Genomic DNA, 15,974 nt, shown 5'->3' on the forward strand with positions numbered 1-15,974 from the left:
AACCCTCCTGTTCCAGGCAACAACTTCCTCCTGCACAACCTGATCCTGGACACAGGCATCACACAGCAGCTGGTGGAGCGCGTGTGGCGGGACCAGGATCTCAACACGTAGGCACCACCCAGCCTGTGGGGGCAGGAGGCTGGGATGGGCCCAGGAGCCCTGCCCTGCAGAAGGCAGGGCTGTGACCTCAACTCCCTGCTGCCCCCAGGTACAGCCTTCTGGCCGTGTTTGCCGCCACCGACGGTGGCATCACTCGAGTGTTCCCCAACAAGTAAGTGACCCGCCCCGCTACCTGACATCCTGCCCCTGCCTGGGACCCTGCCTCTCTGGCTCCTTGCCTCTGCTGAGACCACTGCCTTCACGAGTCTCCCCGCTTCCACCAACCTCTGCCTGTCTTGTGTGACCAGGGCAGCTGAAGACTGGACAGAGAACCCCGAGCCCTTCAACGCCAGTTTCTACCGCCGCAGCCTGGACAACCACGGCTATGTCTTCAAGCCCCCCCAGCAGGATGGTGAGTGTCCTCCCAGGTGCGCGGCAGCAGGCAGGAAGCTGAGGCTGGGGCAGGTAAAAAGGGAAGGCTAGGTTGTGCCAACCTGAAGGAGGGCATGGCTACCCACTCCAGTATTCTCAGAGAAAACCCATGGACAGAGGAGCCTGGCGGGCTGCAGTCCATGGGGTCGAAAAGAGTTGGACATGACTGAGCGACTAAGCACAGCACAGCACAGGCTGTGCCAAACACTCTTCTGGGTGGGTGCTTAGGCTGAGATCATCTCCGGCTCGGGCTCCTAGGCTCACAGAGCCCAGCATAGAGTGGTCAGCGTGGCTGCCAGCCCCTACTCCTGACCACCCCACCCCACCCACCCCCAGCCCTGTTAAGGCCTCTGGAGCTGGAGAATGACACAGTGGGCATCCTTGTCAGCACAGCTGTGGAGCTCAGCCTGGGTGGACGTACGCTGAGGCCAGCAGGTGAATACCCAGGGCGGAGGTGGGGAAAGACACTGGGCAGTGTGCTGCCCAGGCAGGTGGGCATTGATGGCCCCCTTGCTCTCCCCCATAGTGGTAGGCGTTAAGCTGGACCTAGAGGCCTGGGCTGAGAAGTTCAAGGTGCTAGCCAGCAACCGTACCCACCAGGACCAGCCTCAGAAGGTATTTGCTCAAGGATGAGGGCAGTAAGACCAGAAGTACCCATTCTGGAGTCCCCAGGAACCCCTCCCAGTCCTCCCACTCAGAGTGGCTTTGGTGCCTATGGGGAGGCAAGGGACCCCGACATATAAAGGGTGATGGGAGGGGAAAAACTGGTGGGCACTTACGGTCCTTGCTCTCTGCCCAGCAGTGTGGCCCCAACAGCCACTGTGAGATGGACTGCGAGGTTAACAATGAGGTGCGTGTGCCCTGAACCCTTGCTTACCCCACTCCTAGACACCTTAGTCCCAACTGCAACTCCTAGCCCATCCCTTAGCCAATGGGTCTCAACATCCCACCCTGACTTCACAGCTTTGCCAGAATTGGGGGGAATGGTGCCCCCTCCACTGAACCACTGCACTACCAGGGTCTGGGGAGGAAGGGCTGGGCCAGAGCCCCTCCCCACCTTCCTCCCCCTTCCCCACCTCTCAGGACCTGCTCTGTGTCCTCATTGATGATGGGGGATTCCTGGTGCTGTCAAACCAGAACCATCAGTGGGACCAGGTGAGGGTCAGGAAGAGGGTGGAAGGAGAAGGTATGGGTTTGGGACTTATGGGGGTATGGCACTGCCAGGCCTGTGACTCCCACTCCTTCCCTGGCATCCCCAGGTGGGCAGGTTTTTCAGTGAAGTGGATGCCAACCTGATGCTGGCACTCTACAATAACTCCTTCTACACCCGCAAGGAGTCCTACGACTATCAGGCAGCCTGTGCCCCCTTACCCCCGGGCAACCTGGGTGCTGCACCCCGGGGCATCTTTGTGGTGAGCCTCACAATGCCTGGCCTGGAGATGGGGAGACTGGGAGACCTGCCCACAGAGGATCCCCCCACCTCTAACGAGCAAGCTGGGGGTGACCTGGGTTCCTGGTCAGCAGTAGGAGCCCACACCACTCTTCCCCACTGCAGCCCACCATTGCAGATTTCCTTAACCTAGCCTGGTGGACGTCTGCTGCAGCCTGGTGAGTTCCCGGGATAATTGGGAGAGGGAGGGTGCTCCCTGGCCAGGAAGGCTGGAGAGCAGCGGGGCAGGGTAAGGCCTCTGCTGACCACTCCCACTCGATGACCCATGGCCTGCAGGTCTTTGTTCCAGCAACTTCTCTATGGTCTCATCTACCACAGCTGGTTCCAGGCAGGTAGGTTGGGCTTTAGAGGCCCCTCCTCAAAGCCCTTCCCCAACCTGAAACCAACTCCAAAGGGAGGGCCGGGCTTATGGCTGAGCCAGGCTCTGGATGTAGGGGTGGGGCTGAGGCGCTCTGGGCCCTCGCAGACCCCGCGGAGGCCGAGGGGAACCCCGAGGTGCGCGAGAGCAGTTGCGTCATGAAACAGACCCAGTACTACTTCGGCTCGGTGAACGCCTCCTACAACGCCATCATCGACTGCGGAAACTGCTCCAGGTGCGCGCGAGGCGTGGCCAAAGGGGCGGGAAGGGGCGAAGGGGGCGGGGCGAACCTCAGCGCCCCCGCCCTTCTGTGCTGCCTCCAGGCTCTTCCACGCGCAGAGACTGATCAACACCAACCTTCTCTTCGTGGTGGCCGAGAAGCCGTTGTGCAGCCAGTGTGAAGCCGGCCGGCTACTGCAGAAGGAGACACACTGTATCCTGCCCGCGCCGCCCCCCGCCGCCCGCCCCCTTCCACCCCCGCGCGCCCCCTCCGTGCCGCCGCCTCCTTGACTCCCCACCCATGCCCAGCGGACGGCCCGGAGCAGTGTGAACTGGTGCAGAGACCGCGATACCGGAGAGGCCCACACATCTGTTTCGACTACAACGCCACGGTAAGGAGCGGGGAGGGCGGCTTTGACCCGCAGCTCCCACTCTCCCCAGGGCTAGTGCGGCCCTGCCACACCCCCTGCCCGTCCCCGCCCAGGCCGACCGGCTGCTCCCTGTCTTTTCCCAACAGGAAGATACCTCAGACTGTGGCCGCGGAGCCTCCTTCCCCCCGTCGTTGGGCGTCCTGGTGTCCCTCCAGCTGCTGCTCCTCCTGGGCCTGCCTCCCCGGCCACAGCCTCAAGTCCATGCCCACCCCTCTCGCCGACTCTGAGTGTCCCTCCCCCCAGCAGGCCTCCCCGCCGTTCCCTGCTCCCCTACCCTCCACTCCCCGCCTTAGAGCCTTGCCCCCTCCCTCAATGAAGGAACTGAGCGCTCCTGGCCTCCAGAATCTGCGCCTTGGGGTGGGGGTGGGGGGAGCCGAAGGAGGACGCTGCAGGTCTCTGGCCCCCAAGCCACGTCTCGCTGCTGAACTGTCCAAGTGTCCCCAGACCTCTCATTCCCACTGGACTCACAAACTCCTGAGGGCTGGGCCAGGGAGGCCACAGTACTGGTGCCAAACCAGGGCTCCACTGCCCGCCCTGCCCTGAGGCTCCCTTTGTGTGGGAGACCTAGGCCTTGCCCGACCTGGACTCCTCTAACCTGGCCCTTCTGCCCCACCCAGGACTAAATCTGGATTCCCGGGGAATAATAGAGGAAATGGTGATGGGCAGTTTGAAGCCTGTGCATCCCAGCTTAAGTCCTGGCAGGAGAGCCCCCAGTGAGCTCCTGCCTCTCTCAGGCCTACAGCCATCCCTCCCCAAGCCCTGCAGGTAGCAGGACAGTGACAGTGACACTGGCTAACACAACCCCATACACAACTGGAGCCCCGAGGGCAGAGACTGGACTCACGTTAGACATACCCAGGAGGACACACACACAAACACAGACACACACACCATGGAGTGGGGTGAGGGTAGGGGCTCACAAAGCCTTACACAGGGTGAGGGGTTGGTGGGAGTGTTGGCACATGCAGGCTCCATCTCCTGCTCGCCGTCAGCCTCTAATCTAACCTGTAACCCAGCTGGTCCTCGGTCTCTAAAGCTGAATGTCAAACAGTGCCAAATGCTGTGGCAAAGGGGGAAGATCCCTCTGTTCCAACTTTGCCGCCAGTGTCCCCTAAATGCCCGTGACCCTGCCAGGTGCTCATTGTAACCATTTCTCACTAGTGTCAGGCCCCCAGGGGGACCACATGCCACTGCCTGCACCCCTCAGCAGAGGAACTCTCACCAGACATCGCCCTTTGCCTTAGCGGCGGTGACTTGATCACTCCTAGCTGGATCATCCCACCCCCAATCTGGCCCTTACACACTCAGGCCTATCTCTTTCCCTCTCACACACACACACTCCCTGGCCAAACTGCTCCTCCCTGAACACACACTTGCACATATGCACACACATATGCACACTCTGTGCACACACAGGCTGGGCCTGGGAACATCTCTTCACACCATTCATTCTGGTCATTTCCCCCAAAGGCATCCCAGCCTGGGGGCTATTGGGGTACTGAAGGCAGGGGGATGTGGCCATGGGGCTCAGATGGACTGGGAGGAGGGGGGAGGGTGATGCATTAATTAATGGCTCCGTTAATTAATGTCACGTTGCTTGTCGCTTTCTCAGTGTGTGTGTGTGTGTATGGTCCATGCCTGCTGCTGGTGCCAGGGTGGGCACCCATGCTGTACACCCAGCCTAGACGCCAGCCATGTCTTGTGGGGGCGTGTGTGTAACTGTAGTGTAGTCAGGTGCTCAATGGAGAATATAAAAATAAAAAAGAATCAAACATATACAGAAAAATTAATATATATTTTAAGTTTAAAAAACAGAAAAGCAGACAAAACAATCCCCATCAGGTAGTTGTCCAACCCCCAGCTGGGTCTGATCCTTCTCATCACCCACCTGACCTGGCTGTCCCCTCACCTCGGGCTCGGGGGATCTGTGGGGGACTGGGGGGCCATTTCCTTTTATCTGCCCTTTTTTTTTGGTTGTTCTATTTTGTACAGACAAGTTGGAAAAACAACAGCGACAAAAAAGTCAAGAAACTTTGTAAAATACTGTGTGTGTGATTCCTTGTAAAATATTTTCAAATGGTTTATTACAGAAGATCAGTTATTAAATAATGTTCATATTTTCACTTCAAATGGTTCCCATACACTGTGTCTGCCTGGAGTGAGGATTGGGTGGCTTGAAGATAGGTGGCCCTGACCACTTACCACTCAGTTGGGAGTGAAGCCATACCAGTCCAGGTCTCTGGTGGGTGGAAGGCATGATGCTTCCCAGGTCTCCTAAATGCCAGATCCTTGACATCCTTTGTCTTCTATAATCATCTCAAAAGCCTTCAGGAAAAACTGTCTTAAAAGTTTCCCAGAGGCTCAAGGCCAAGACCATGGAAGAAAGAAGATGGAGATGAGATGCAAGCTTCTGGCCAATGGGATCAGACCAGGGCCTAGTGAGGAGGTCCTCCACGTGGAATGAAGAGTGAATACCCGGTCCAAGTTCATGACCTGGTGCTGGAGGGCCACTTTTTGCTGTCTGGAGGAGGCCAAGTTCTGCCCGCCCCCTGCAAGCATGATGGCGGCTCCTTCCCAGCCCAGGGGAGGCCTGGGCCTGTCTGGCCACTGCTGCTCACACTGGAACACAACTCTGAATCCTTTTCACCAAATCCTCTCAGGCCTCCCTCTGGCAAGCCCTACACCCTTGTCCATTTTAATCCTAACTCTTAATAGTGAACCCTGTTGTGTGACCTTTGTGTTCAAGGGGAAAGACAACCACCAGTGCAGAGATTTCCCACTGACACTTACTGTACACATTCCATACTCTACACTCACCCAGCTGAGTCCTCACCACAACCTTAAGAGTTAGATACCAGTTTATCTCCATACTTCTGGTGAGCAAATTGAGACAGGAGAAATCCTTTCTCCCAGATGCAAGAAACCATCAAAGGTTACTGAGATGAGGTGGACTGTGGCTGAGGAACCTCAGATGCTAAATAAATGAAAGGGGGCATTTGAGGCGTTAGTGAAGACACCTTTCTTCACCCTCCACAATGGTTGCCCACATAGCAAAGACTAGCAGTCCCTGAGACCGCTCCCACGCTCTGCAACAGCCCCAGAGGTCCTGAGTTAGATCTGCCATGTAAAATACAGAACATCCAATCTGACTGGGATTTCAGATAATCAACTAATATTTTTTAGTATGTTCTCAACATTGCATGGGACATAACTATAAAAATTGGAGTCACACGTATCCTGAAAAAAAATTGTTTATCTGAAATTCAAATCTCATTGGTCTGCATTTTGATTTGCTAAATCTGGCAACCCTACCCTGGCGTGGCATCCGGCGGGAACCCAGACCCCAAAGTTAAGGCATAGCAACACCTGTGATTTGGAAGGCTATGCACGCGTCAGCAGTTGTACTGCTGGCGGAAAGGAAGGGATTCTGCACTTTAAAAATGTACTTTGTTACATAATTATTTTAATTATATGCACATTTAAAAAATTCAGTTTTGCACAGGTGGCTTCAGGTGGCTGCTTGAAGCCACCACTGCAGTGAGGTGGAGGTCCAAGGCCAGTCTGACCCAAGTTTGTGTGGAGAGACCTCTCCATCAGGATCATCCACTGACTGGGTGAGGAAGAGTCTTTGAGACAGGTCCGGCCTCACCCTTTTTGGGGCTGGAAACCGGAGTTCAAGTATGGGCTCCACCTCACTTGCACACAAGGGCAGCCTGGGCAACACACTCGCTGGGCACCCAGGATGGACTGCATTTTACACCCCAATCCCCTAGGATCCTCACGGTAGTTCCCCTCATCATCTCCATTCAACGGTCCATGAAACTGAGTTTCAATAAAGTTCGGGAATTTGGCCAATGCCACATATCCGTCAAATGACAGAGCAAGAATTCCAACCTGGGTCAGGCATACACCAGACCGTGGAAGTTCCAGGAGTTCGCGACCGCTGGACCATCCAACATTCTTACTCGCACACCTGTCTACAAGGACACACCCACTCAGATGTACGGGCAGACATGGAGCCACGCCTCCCGGGAAATTCAGAAAGTGCGTGGCGTGCAGCTGTGCAGCCGCCGGTTCTCGCCGCTCTCCAGAGGTCGTTCGCCCTCCCCCCACGTCTGGAGAACCGGCGGAAACGGTCCTGAGCACTACAACTCCCAAGCACACCCGCCTCTCCCGGCGCACAGCCTCCTGGGACTAGTTCTACTCAGAGCCCTGATCGCCGCAGGTCCCAGTGTGGCCGAGGACTTCATGTCCCAGCATGCCACGGAGCCGCAAGGCCGACGCTCAGAGGGCTTCCTGCCGCCGCCCGGGGCGCGCAGGCGCAGCGCCCTGTTTGTCGGCGCCCGAGAAGGGAGGAGGTACTGTCGAAACAGAGACCGAGGCCGAGGCGGAGCTGACCAGACTTGACTCCGGCCCAGAACTAGTCTCCGTGCCGCGCGGACCGTAAGAGGCCCCAGAGTGGATGGAGGAGATCGAGCCCTGAGATCACCGCCAGCCCGGTCGACGCTGTGGCCACACAGGGCGGGCGGGCAGGCGGTGGTGCCTAGGCTGCTCAGGGCCTTTCCTCAGATCCCCGTCGAGGGGCCTAGGCCCCAGCCCCGCGACCGACCAGGCCCGGCTCTGCCCTTTGGGACCGGAGTCGACCCGACCGGAAGTAGAAGCCTTCACCGGGGCCATAGGCCAGTGACTAGGTCGGGCCCGGGCCTCCCGTCGGGGCCGGACTGGGAAGAGGCCCCGGGGAGGCCCCTAGCCCACTAAACCCTTCCTTCAGGCCAACGCCCGCCAGGAAGATGCAGCGCGCCCTACCGGGCGCCCGCCAACACTTGGGGGCCATTCTGTCCAGCGCCAGCGTGGTGGTGAAGGCTCTGTGCGCGGCGGTACTATTTCTGTATCTGCTGTCCTTCGCCGTGGACACGGGCTGCCTGGCGGTCACCCCAGGCTACCTCTTTCCGCCCAACTTCTGGATCTGGACCCTGGCTACCCATGGGTTGATGGAACAGCATGTGTGGGATGTGGCCATCAGCCTGGCCACGGTAGTGGTAGCTGGACGTTTGCTGGAGCCCCTCTGGGGGGCCTTGGAGCTGCTCATCTTCTTCTCAGTGGTGAACGTGTCTGTGGGGCTGCTGGGGGCCTTCGCCTACCTCCTCACCTACATGGCTTCCTTCAACTTGGTCTACCTTTTCACTGTCCGCATCCACGGCGCCCTCGGCTTCCTAGGTGGTGTCCTGGTGGCACTCAAGCAAACCATGGGGGACTGTGTGGTCCTGCGAGTGCCCCAGGTGCGTGTCAGTGTGGTGCCCATGCTGCTGTTGGGGCTGCTGCTGCTGCTGCGGCTGGCCACACTGCTCCAGAGCCCGGCACTGGCCTCCTATGGCTTTGGGCTGATCTCCAGTTGGGTGTATCTTCGCTTCTACCAGCGCCATAGCCGAGGCCGAGGGGACATGGCCGACCACTTTGCTTTCGCCACCTTCTTCCCCGAGATCCTGCAGCCTGTGGTGGGCCTGCTGGCAAACCTGGTGCATGGCCTCCTGGTCAAAGTAAAGATATGCCAGAAGACAGTGAAGCGCTATGACGTGGGCGCCCCATCCTCCATTACCATCAGCCTCCCAGGCACAGACCCTCAGGACGCAGAGCGGAGAAGGTACTGTGGAATCTTCCAAAACCTTGTTGAGCTAGGAGAATCTTACAGATCAGGTCACATTCCATCTTTTGAGGTGCTTGCTTGCTGTATGTAGGCTGGCAGCTGTATGTAGGTTTACAGTAAGATGTTGGGGGCAGACTCAGAAAATCCAGTTTGTGGCCTTGATCTCAACACTTCGGTATCTGGGCTACATACAGTGCTTTCCAAAATTAGGGAGTAAAAGTTGTCTTTCTCACCACTCAGGGTGCTTAAGTTTCAAGAAACGCCCTGCTTCCTTTTGAACTGTGTTAGGGCTAGTGGAGAGCCAGGTACACATAACCCTGGCCTCGTCTCAGAATCTTGGCATTCTAGACACTGGTCCCATGGGAGCCAGAAGCAACCCGCTGGTCCTTTTTCCCCTGTGAAAGAGGGACAGGGAAGGAGACCTGGGATCCTACGAGGTGGTTGGGGCCACCCCAGTTTCCAAGTGCTGGACTCCACCCTCTTCCTGGGCCTTAAATTCAGATGCCGTGCTTCTCTGCAGCTTATTTATTAACAGAGAAGCCTGGGGTATAACTAGACTTAGACAACCACTGGCCCATATACACCGACTCTGGCAGGCATGTGTCACCAAACCCAGGGGACAGCCACGTGACCCACCGAGGGAGCCTGCTGACCACACCAGGGAATGGAGACAGCCTTTTCATTATCTGTAAACCAAGCCATCTGCACCATCAGGAGTCTCAGCTGAATTACTCACTTAATGCACCTTGGCCAGGGCAAGACAGATCTTTTTTTAATCCATCTCTTTCTCTCTCTCCCAGGTCTATGGACTCACCAGAGTGGTCACAGCTCTGTTTCCAACACTATTCTTGAGTGGTTTTTGTTGTTGTTGTTTGGGTTTTCGTTTTTTTTATGCAATTACTTGAATTGTGAAATCTAGAGCAGGTTCTGTTCCAATTTTGTGCATTTGTCAAAGGCTTCTGCTTTTGCGCACCCATGAGATGAGTTCTTAGCAGGCAACTTTACAAATTCAGTTGGACTTGTTCCAGTGCCTCCTCTCCACTGGGGCTTTGGCGTGAGGGACACACACCTCTCCTGAAAGAGTTTCCAACTAGAGAAGCCAGAGTACTGTGGTCCAAGGTGCTATGTGTTAGTGCACGTGGCATGCCACAGAGCTTGACTGTGGGCCTTACAGTTTGTGTCTCCGTGGCTAACCAATCCTAGAGACCGAGTTCTTTATTAATCTTTAACCTTAACTGGTGGAGGAGATGCAGCCAGAAGGGCCGGGCCTAGTGGAAACTGAACTGTCCTTAGAGATGTTCAGGTGATCCCAGGCCACAGTGATGGCCCCTCCTCTAGTGAGAAATCTTGGATTGTTAGGGTTGGCTGGACATTCAAAAAACCTTCACAGCCCCAGGAAACTGGACAGTTGGAGGCATGTTGGGGTGGTGGTGTCAGGAATGGGGTTCCTGGCATAGCCTTGTGGCTGTTACCTTCCTTGGGGATAGGGGTCACTCTACCAAGCAGTTTGATCTCTTGCTGCATGCCACACTCCCTGCCCCAAAGAGCCAGTAAGAGGGGGAGGCAGGGTTTCCCATCTTTGACCTTTGTGACGGAGTGATGAGCATGCCACTACCTCTCTACCTCAGCAGGTTTTCAACAGAATTGGGAAGGCAGTCTCCAGAATGGGAGCCTGGGTAGCAGAGGGAAGGACTGTCCTGTCTGTGCCAACTTGCCATGATGCCAGGCTGAAGGACAGGGTGGAAGTGTGCTGGGGCTTTGCGTGCCTGTCTTCTTGTTGCTCCTCCTGTCGTGTCCCCTGGCATGGTGGAGATTTTGGTTTTCTTCTGGAACATGGAAGGCTATATAGGTCTCCCATGCTGGTGGCAGAGTTGGAAGCATCAAGGGTCCACAGTGACCACTATGAGGAATATTAGCTGGCAGCATGAGCATCCCACCTCCAGGTGGGCAGGGTCCCAGGTCCTCGTATATACCTTCTTCTAGCGAACTTCCCCACTTCCCTTCAAGGTGGGGTCTCCAGGGGTCTGCCTAGTGGAAACAGGCCTGGCCTGTGCCCTACCCACATGGGCTGTTTTTCCTTCCTCTCTTCCCGCTAGGAAACTATGTGTTCCTGCTCTAACCCAGGTCTTGGTAGTGTTGGGGGTTCTTCTGGGAAGGCCAATGCTAAGAGTCAGTTAGGAGGGGTGAGCTAACCCAAGTTGGCCCTGCTTTCCCAGGCTGAGAGCCAAGGCAAGGGCTTAAGTTCCAAACCTCCCCACAGACCCTTGCCAGGGGGTTCACAACACTCCTAACAAGGAGATGGGGAGAAGTTATGCCTTCAGTGTGATGCTGGTGCCCAGCAGAAATTCATGCGTCCAGGGACTTGCCCTTCCACCATCTGCCCTGGGTCGCAGTTCTGCCTAGCCTTAGGCACCATCCTCAGAACCATGCCTGGGGCTGGCCTGGGGGCAGCCCAGTGGGCCCTCAGCATTCTCAGCCGGGAGGTGTCCGAACTATGGAGGGAGTGCTCTACAGCCTTTGGGTCTTTATTCAGATGGCAGAGACAGCATTAATCAGATCCCTGGGGAGCCCTGAGCCCCGCAACGGGGAAGGAGAACACATAGGATTTTGAGAGGCATGTGAGCAGTAAGGCAAGTCAGTTTCCTGAGGGATAGAATACAGGGCATGAGCCACGTTCAGACCCATAGTGACCTGTCATCTTTCCCTGGCCCCAGGCAACTGGCTCTGAAGGCCCTCAACGAGCGGTTGAAGCGAGTGGAGGACCAATCCGTCTGGCCCAGCATGGACGATGATGAAGAGGAGCCTGGGGCCAAGGTGGATAGCCCCGTGCCGTCAGACAAGGCCCCCACACTCCCAGGGAAGGGGGCTGTCCCAGAATCCAGCTTGATCACCTTTGAGGCAGCTCCCCCGACGCTGTAACTCTAGACCACCTTGAGTGTAGCACGTCCTCTCCCAAGCCCCCTTTGACACCCTCTCAGCTACTCCAGGGCACTGACTGCTCTGAGGAGAGGGAAGAAGGCCTGCTGCGGGTTGCCACAGCCTTCTGCTCTTTCTCGCCAACACTACCCAGGACTCTTGCTACCTGGTTCCAGCTCCAGACAACCACTCTGCCAAGCATGGGACCTCTGAAGCATAGCCAGCCCAGGCCATCTGAGGTAAGACTGCACCTCAGCAGGCAGCCTCAGGCAAGCGGCTGCACGGACACTGGTGCGTGGCTCCTGGGCCAACCCTCACACCTGACACTGGTTGCTGAGAGCCCTGAGCCAAGGCAAGGATTTGCCAAAAACAATCTGGGGGTCCAGCCAGTGCGGGAGCCAGCGCAGGGCTGCTGCACATCCCTGCCTGCCCCCAGAAAGACTGCGCTCATGTCAAGATTTCTGATTCCCTCTGCTGTGGCCATGGCTGCTTCCAGCCCAGAGCAGCCACAGCTCCCAGGTATTTTCTACAGGACCACTTGAGTGGGCAGCCAAGCCCTGCCTCGCAGTGTCAATAAAGCAGTTCTTTGAGGTATGGCTCCTGGGCTCCGTTAGACCACCTTGTGCAGCCCCCTCGCCATGCTCAGCTGCAGATTAGACAGGGACCAGGTTCCAGGGCTCGGTCACGAAGGCTATTCCCGCTGGATAAAAAGCCCATTGCCCTCATTTCTCCCCACGCCCTGTCACACTCTCCCCTGCTCACCACCACATGTCCACTCAAGCAGCCTTCCCAGAGCTGTCACCTCAGACCCTTACTCATTGTCTCTCTCCCTGCACTACCTGGTCAGGGAGGCCCTGCCTGAAGATCTGATAACTAAGGGCCTCTCATCATAAGGAGTTGTTCTTAGCCATGGTTCACTTTGAAGACAAGAGTGCTCCGTGTTTGGCACCTGTGGAGGCAGCCCATCCCCAGCTCCCATCCCGTCACTGCCCGATTGGACCATCACAGTCGAAACTCCCAACACAGTGGGCACCTGGGGAAACTGAAAGGACACAGCCCCACCAATCACAGCTACAGCTACAGCCCTAGGACCTGCTAGGGCCCCAGGTGGCATAGGGCACTCAGCAGCCAGATCCCAGGGGCTGATGTCGCAGGAGCGCTTCAGCCCCTCTGTGAGCAGCCACGGACAGGTCCCCATTTTGCCCAGCTGCCCATTTGTTCCTGCTGATGGTATTAGCAAGAACTATCCCCAGCTCGGGGCTATTCCTCCCATCCAGTCTTTTCAGTCTTTTTTTTTCCTTTTTGACTGCACCTCGTGGCATATGCTTAGTTCCCCCACCAGGGATCAAATCTGCACCCCCTGCATTGGAAGCTCAGAGTCTTAATGACTGGACCATCGGGGAAGTCCCTTCAGTCTTTTTTTTCCACTTTATTTTACTTTCTTCACTTCTGTAATTTCTGGACATACCAGCAAAAGCTGAGTTGCTGGGGGTGGGGGACAGTCTTGCAACCCCAACTTCATCCAGGCACATGATCCATAAACTCCTCTGGGACGGTAGAGAAGGAAGGAAAGGGGAGGCACCGCAGCATGAGGAGCAAGTAACGGTGTCACACACAGGACTCCGGCTGCCCCAGGGCCTGAGGCGTCCTGTGAGCAAGCTGAGGGAGTCCAGGAGGCCTCAAACCCGGCTCCCACGCTGAGGGGCAAATCCAGGCTTTCCCAAGGCTGGGAAGAGTTCACGGCTGGATCCTCTTGCGGTACAGGTAGGCGTTGCTCACCTGGTTCATAATGACCAAGCTGGTAACGACAGGGCAAAGCACAGCCAGGTACCAGACCCCACCGGTAACTGTGGCCGTGAACCAGAGTGAGCACATGCCCAACAAGAGGCTGGTACCCCCCAGAAGGTAGCCCACCAACCCCGAAGTGGCGTGGTAGAGCTTAAGCTTGGCCAGGGGCCATCGAGGCAGCAATTTGGGGTAGAGCAGGCCCACCCCACCCGAGCACTGCAGCCCTGCCCACAGCACAGCTAGCAGCCCTGCCCGCCCATGCCACGTGGCCAGGTGGGCTTTGCCAAGCTGTTCCTTGTGGAGGATGACAAGACCCAGGCCCAGCAGTGCACACAGCAAGGCCAGCAGCTGCAGAACCCAGTGGCAACGCGCTCGGCCCTTCCGTGAAAGGGAGCGCAGCAACGAACTCTCAGGAGAGAACACCAGCAATGCCTCGGTCATCAGGAAAGAGAACTGTGGAGACAGAGATAGGACACTAAATGGGAGTGCTGCCAAGCAGAAGGGCAGTTTTAGATACAACCTAAGCTGCCCGCTAGTGTGGGCAGAGTGCCCTTTATTCTCTTCCCCACTATTTGTTGGGGCAAGAGTGGAAAACCATCTGGGACAGAACATGTGTTCTGAGTAACTGCAAGAGGTACCTCTCCACACTTCTTCCTGGGTGCTACTCTGAAATGTCATCTCTGCTATGTTACCCAGCAAACAAGGTTTGAGATGGGGCGGTTATAAATGATTCACAAGCTTTGTTTCCCTGACAGGCCTGGATACAATTTCTTGGCAAGAGTTGTGCACATGGGTGCACTGTTTCAGGGGATATTAGGCACACCACTGTAAATTAAGGTGACAGGAGGCACAGGTACACCCAAATGCATATTTTAACCCTCCTTCCTGGAGGTGGCTAAAGCATCATTTTGTACTTAGACAAACCCATTTGCCCTGCATCTTGATTACCCTAGTTCAAGTCTCAGATATAAACTGGCAGGAGTTGGAGCCTACAGTTCCTCTAACCCCACATCCCACCCCTCCAAATAGATATTAAGTGTCCATTTACATTTAGAGCCCGCTACAGTCCAGGGTGTTCATTGGAAGGATTGATGCTAAAGCTGAAGCTCCAATACTTTGGCCACCTCATGTGAAGAGTTGACTCATTGGAAAAGACTCTGATGCTGGGAGGGATTGGGGGCAGGAGGAGAAGGGGACAACAGAGGATGAGATGGCTGGATGGTATCACCGACTCGATGCACATGAGTTGGGGTGAACTGCGGGAGTTGGTGATGGACAGGGAGGCCTGGTGTGCTGCAATTCATGGGGTCGCAAAGAGTTGGATGCGACTGAGCGACTGAACTGAAGACCACCCCCAGAGCTGTACTTCCTCCCACCCCTAAGAGCTGGCCAGGTTCACTACTTACAGCCAAAGACATAAGCACAGGGTGCCAGGAGAAGAGACCTGGAATGAGAAGAGGAAGCCTCATGAGGCTCAAGAAAGAAGAACCCAGCCACACCAATCCCCACCGACTGAGGAAAATGAGCAGCCCATCACCCAATGATGTGCTGCCAAAATGCAAGCTCTCTCTTACTGCAACAAGCTGACCCCATATCTATTCTCTCTTCCTGGATCCTCCCTGGATCAGAGGCCACCCTTCAACACTTCTCTCAGCCCTCCCTCTTTCCCCCTGTACTTTGCAAGAGACAGCCAAGTGCAGCACCCAGACAAGAGAAGCCAGGTACTCTGTGGGGCCTGGCCAAGCTGGCAGAGCCCTCTCTCTCATCTACTCCACCCTGCATATCCTTCCAGCACGGCATGTCCCTGAGCCAGCCAGGCCTTTCCCAAGAGTCAGACCCAAGGCTTCCTATTGCCCCTGCTCCCCAGGAAAAGTGACAGTTCCCAAAAGTCAGTAGCTATGCATTCTACTTACTGGAGCCAGGCCTGGCAAGTACAGCCACAAAGATGGTGAAGCCCAGGGCCACAAGGTGGGCAGCAGCCCCGGAGGCAGTGCGCAGAGCTCGGTATATGTGTGACTCGGTCTCCACAGAAAGGGCCATGATCAATCAGGCCGGCTATAGCCTGAAAGCATAGCAGAGTGAGCAAGGGCCTCTGGTGCTTGCTGTCCACTCTTCTCACTGGAGCAAGGGTGGCGGAGCAGGAATGCCACTCTCTTCCAAAGAGTTAAGGTAGGAAGGGCCAGCATTAAGGCAGGGCCCAGAAATAGTCGCGGGCTGGTGGCCTGTCAGCCTGTATCCGCATCTGAATTGGCACTGATCACTGGTCCACCTTCCAGGTAAGATACGCAAGGCCGTGTAATAGACTACAAATCCCAGAGTGCACCACGCCGTCGCAGGACGGGAGCGCCTGCTGGAGGGGCGTGAAGCACTACGGGAACTGTAGTTCCCGGCTGCGTCGAAATTACAGCCTGAATCTCTTTGCGCACACCCTTCCCACGTGCAGCTGGCTTGCTGCCTCTACACGCCAGGGATTCGCCTGCCTCACCCGCAGCGCCGACCCGAGGAGGTGGTTCGGTCCCGAACAAGTGGGATTCTCCGGGCGCTAGCCGCGCGCCCTGCCGCTCCGCCGCTTAACTTCCGGGTGCGACGCCTACCCACCCGGGACTTCCTGGACTGTTCTCCGCAGCCACACGGCTG

General features: G+C 56.5%; 3 protein-coding genes across 9 annotated transcripts in view; 2 read left to right on the forward strand and 1 right to left on the reverse strand.

Moving 5' to 3' along the window:
- The window catches only part of CACNA2D2 (calcium voltage-gated channel auxiliary subunit alpha2delta 2), a 140,754-nt gene extending 135,656 nt beyond the window's left edge, over nt 1-5,098 (forward strand). Inside the window, exons 25-38 of one of the 4 annotated variants that reach the window (XM_055557507.1) lie at nt 17-107; nt 209-271; nt 408-511; nt 868-966; nt 1,058-1,146; nt 1,331-1,381; nt 1,615-1,686; nt 1,791-1,943; nt 2,087-2,139; nt 2,258-2,313; nt 2,448-2,574; nt 2,663-2,772; nt 2,868-2,950; nt 3,076-5,098. In XM_055557507.1, coding sequence (XP_055413482.1) covers nt 17-107; nt 209-271; nt 408-511; nt 868-966; nt 1,058-1,146; nt 1,331-1,381; nt 1,615-1,686; nt 1,791-1,943; nt 2,087-2,139; nt 2,258-2,313; nt 2,448-2,574; nt 2,663-2,772; nt 2,868-2,950; nt 3,076-3,216 — 1,292 coding nt within the window. In that variant the 3' untranslated portion in view covers nt 3,217-5,098. Of the gene's footprint in view, nt 1-16; nt 108-208; nt 272-407; nt 512-867; nt 967-1,057; nt 1,147-1,330; nt 1,382-1,614; nt 1,687-1,790; nt 1,944-2,086; nt 2,140-2,257; nt 2,314-2,447; nt 2,575-2,662; nt 2,773-2,860; nt 2,951-3,075 lie in introns of all 4 variants that reach the window. The other 3 variants (XM_055557508.1, XM_055557505.1, XM_055557506.1) reach the window with 3 other exon arrangements.
- A 2,181-nt stretch (nt 5,099-7,279) lies between these two features.
- Nucleotides 7,280-12,142, forward strand: TMEM115 (transmembrane protein 115). Of its 4 annotated transcripts, XR_008705970.1 has the most exons (4): nt 7,280-8,630; nt 9,434-10,576; nt 11,348-11,447; nt 11,704-11,719. XR_008705970.1 is itself a non-coding variant. In XM_055557333.1 (3 exons), exons 1-3 carry the CDS (start codon nt 7,780-7,782, stop codon nt 11,767-11,769), a joined length of 1,017 nt encoding a protein of 338 aa, XP_055413308.1. In that variant the 5' UTR covers nt 7,282-7,779; the 3' UTR covers nt 11,770-12,142. The 4 variants fall into 4 exon arrangements, 2 of the variants coding, with proteins under 2 accessions (XP_055413308.1, XP_055413307.1); XR_008705971.1 differs by lacking the exon at nt 11,704-11,719 and having other exon boundaries at nt 11,348-11,480; XM_055557333.1 differs by lacking the exon at nt 9,434-10,576 and having other exon boundaries at nt 7,282-8,630; nt 11,704-12,142.
- An 834-nt stretch (nt 12,143-12,976) lies between these two features.
- LOC129634892 (transmembrane reductase CYB561D2) lies at nt 12,977-15,968 on the reverse strand. Its single transcript, XM_055557335.1, has 4 exons — nt 15,823-15,968; nt 15,251-15,399; nt 14,744-14,781; nt 12,977-13,790 (listed from the first exon to the last, which is right to left on the reverse strand). The coding sequence occupies exons 2-4, from the start codon at nt 15,375-15,377 to the stop codon at nt 13,287-13,289; spliced, it is 669 nt and encodes a 222-aa protein (XP_055413310.1). The 5' UTR covers nt 15,378-15,399; nt 15,823-15,968; the 3' UTR covers nt 12,977-13,286.
- Nucleotides 15,969-15,974: the final 6 nt, after the last annotated feature.

The sequence above is a fragment of the Bubalus kerabau genome, chromosome 20 (genome assembly GCF_029407905.1).
Source record: "Bubalus kerabau isolate K-KA32 ecotype Philippines breed swamp buffalo chromosome 20, PCC_UOA_SB_1v2, whole genome shotgun sequence".
NCBI classification, from domain to species: domain Eukaryota; kingdom Metazoa; phylum Chordata; class Mammalia; order Artiodactyla; family Bovidae; genus Bubalus; species Bubalus kerabau.

Excerpts from the sequence above, each read along its gene's own strand:
- TMEM115 (XM_055557332.1), top strand. The coding sequence starts at position 7,780 with ATGCAGCGCGCCCTACCGGGCGCCCGCCAACACTTGGGGGCCATTCTG. Across the intron at positions 8,631-11,347 it reads CAGGACGCAGAGCGGAGAAG|GCAACTGGCTCTGAAGGCCC; the intron begins GTACTGTGGAAT and ends CCCTGGCCCCAG.
- LOC129634892 (XM_055557335.1), bottom strand. The coding sequence starts at position 15,377 with ATGGCCCTTTCTGTGGAGACCGAGTCACACATATACCGAGCTCTGCGC. Across the intron at positions 14,782-15,250 it reads ACTTGCCAGGCCTGGCTCCA|GTCTCTTCTCCTGGCACCCT; the intron begins GTAAGTAGAATG and ends TTCTCATTCCAG. Across the intron at positions 13,791-14,743 it reads CTGTGCTTATGTCTTTGGCT|TTCTCTTTCCTGATGACCGA; the intron begins GTAAGTAGTGAA and ends CTGTCTCCACAG.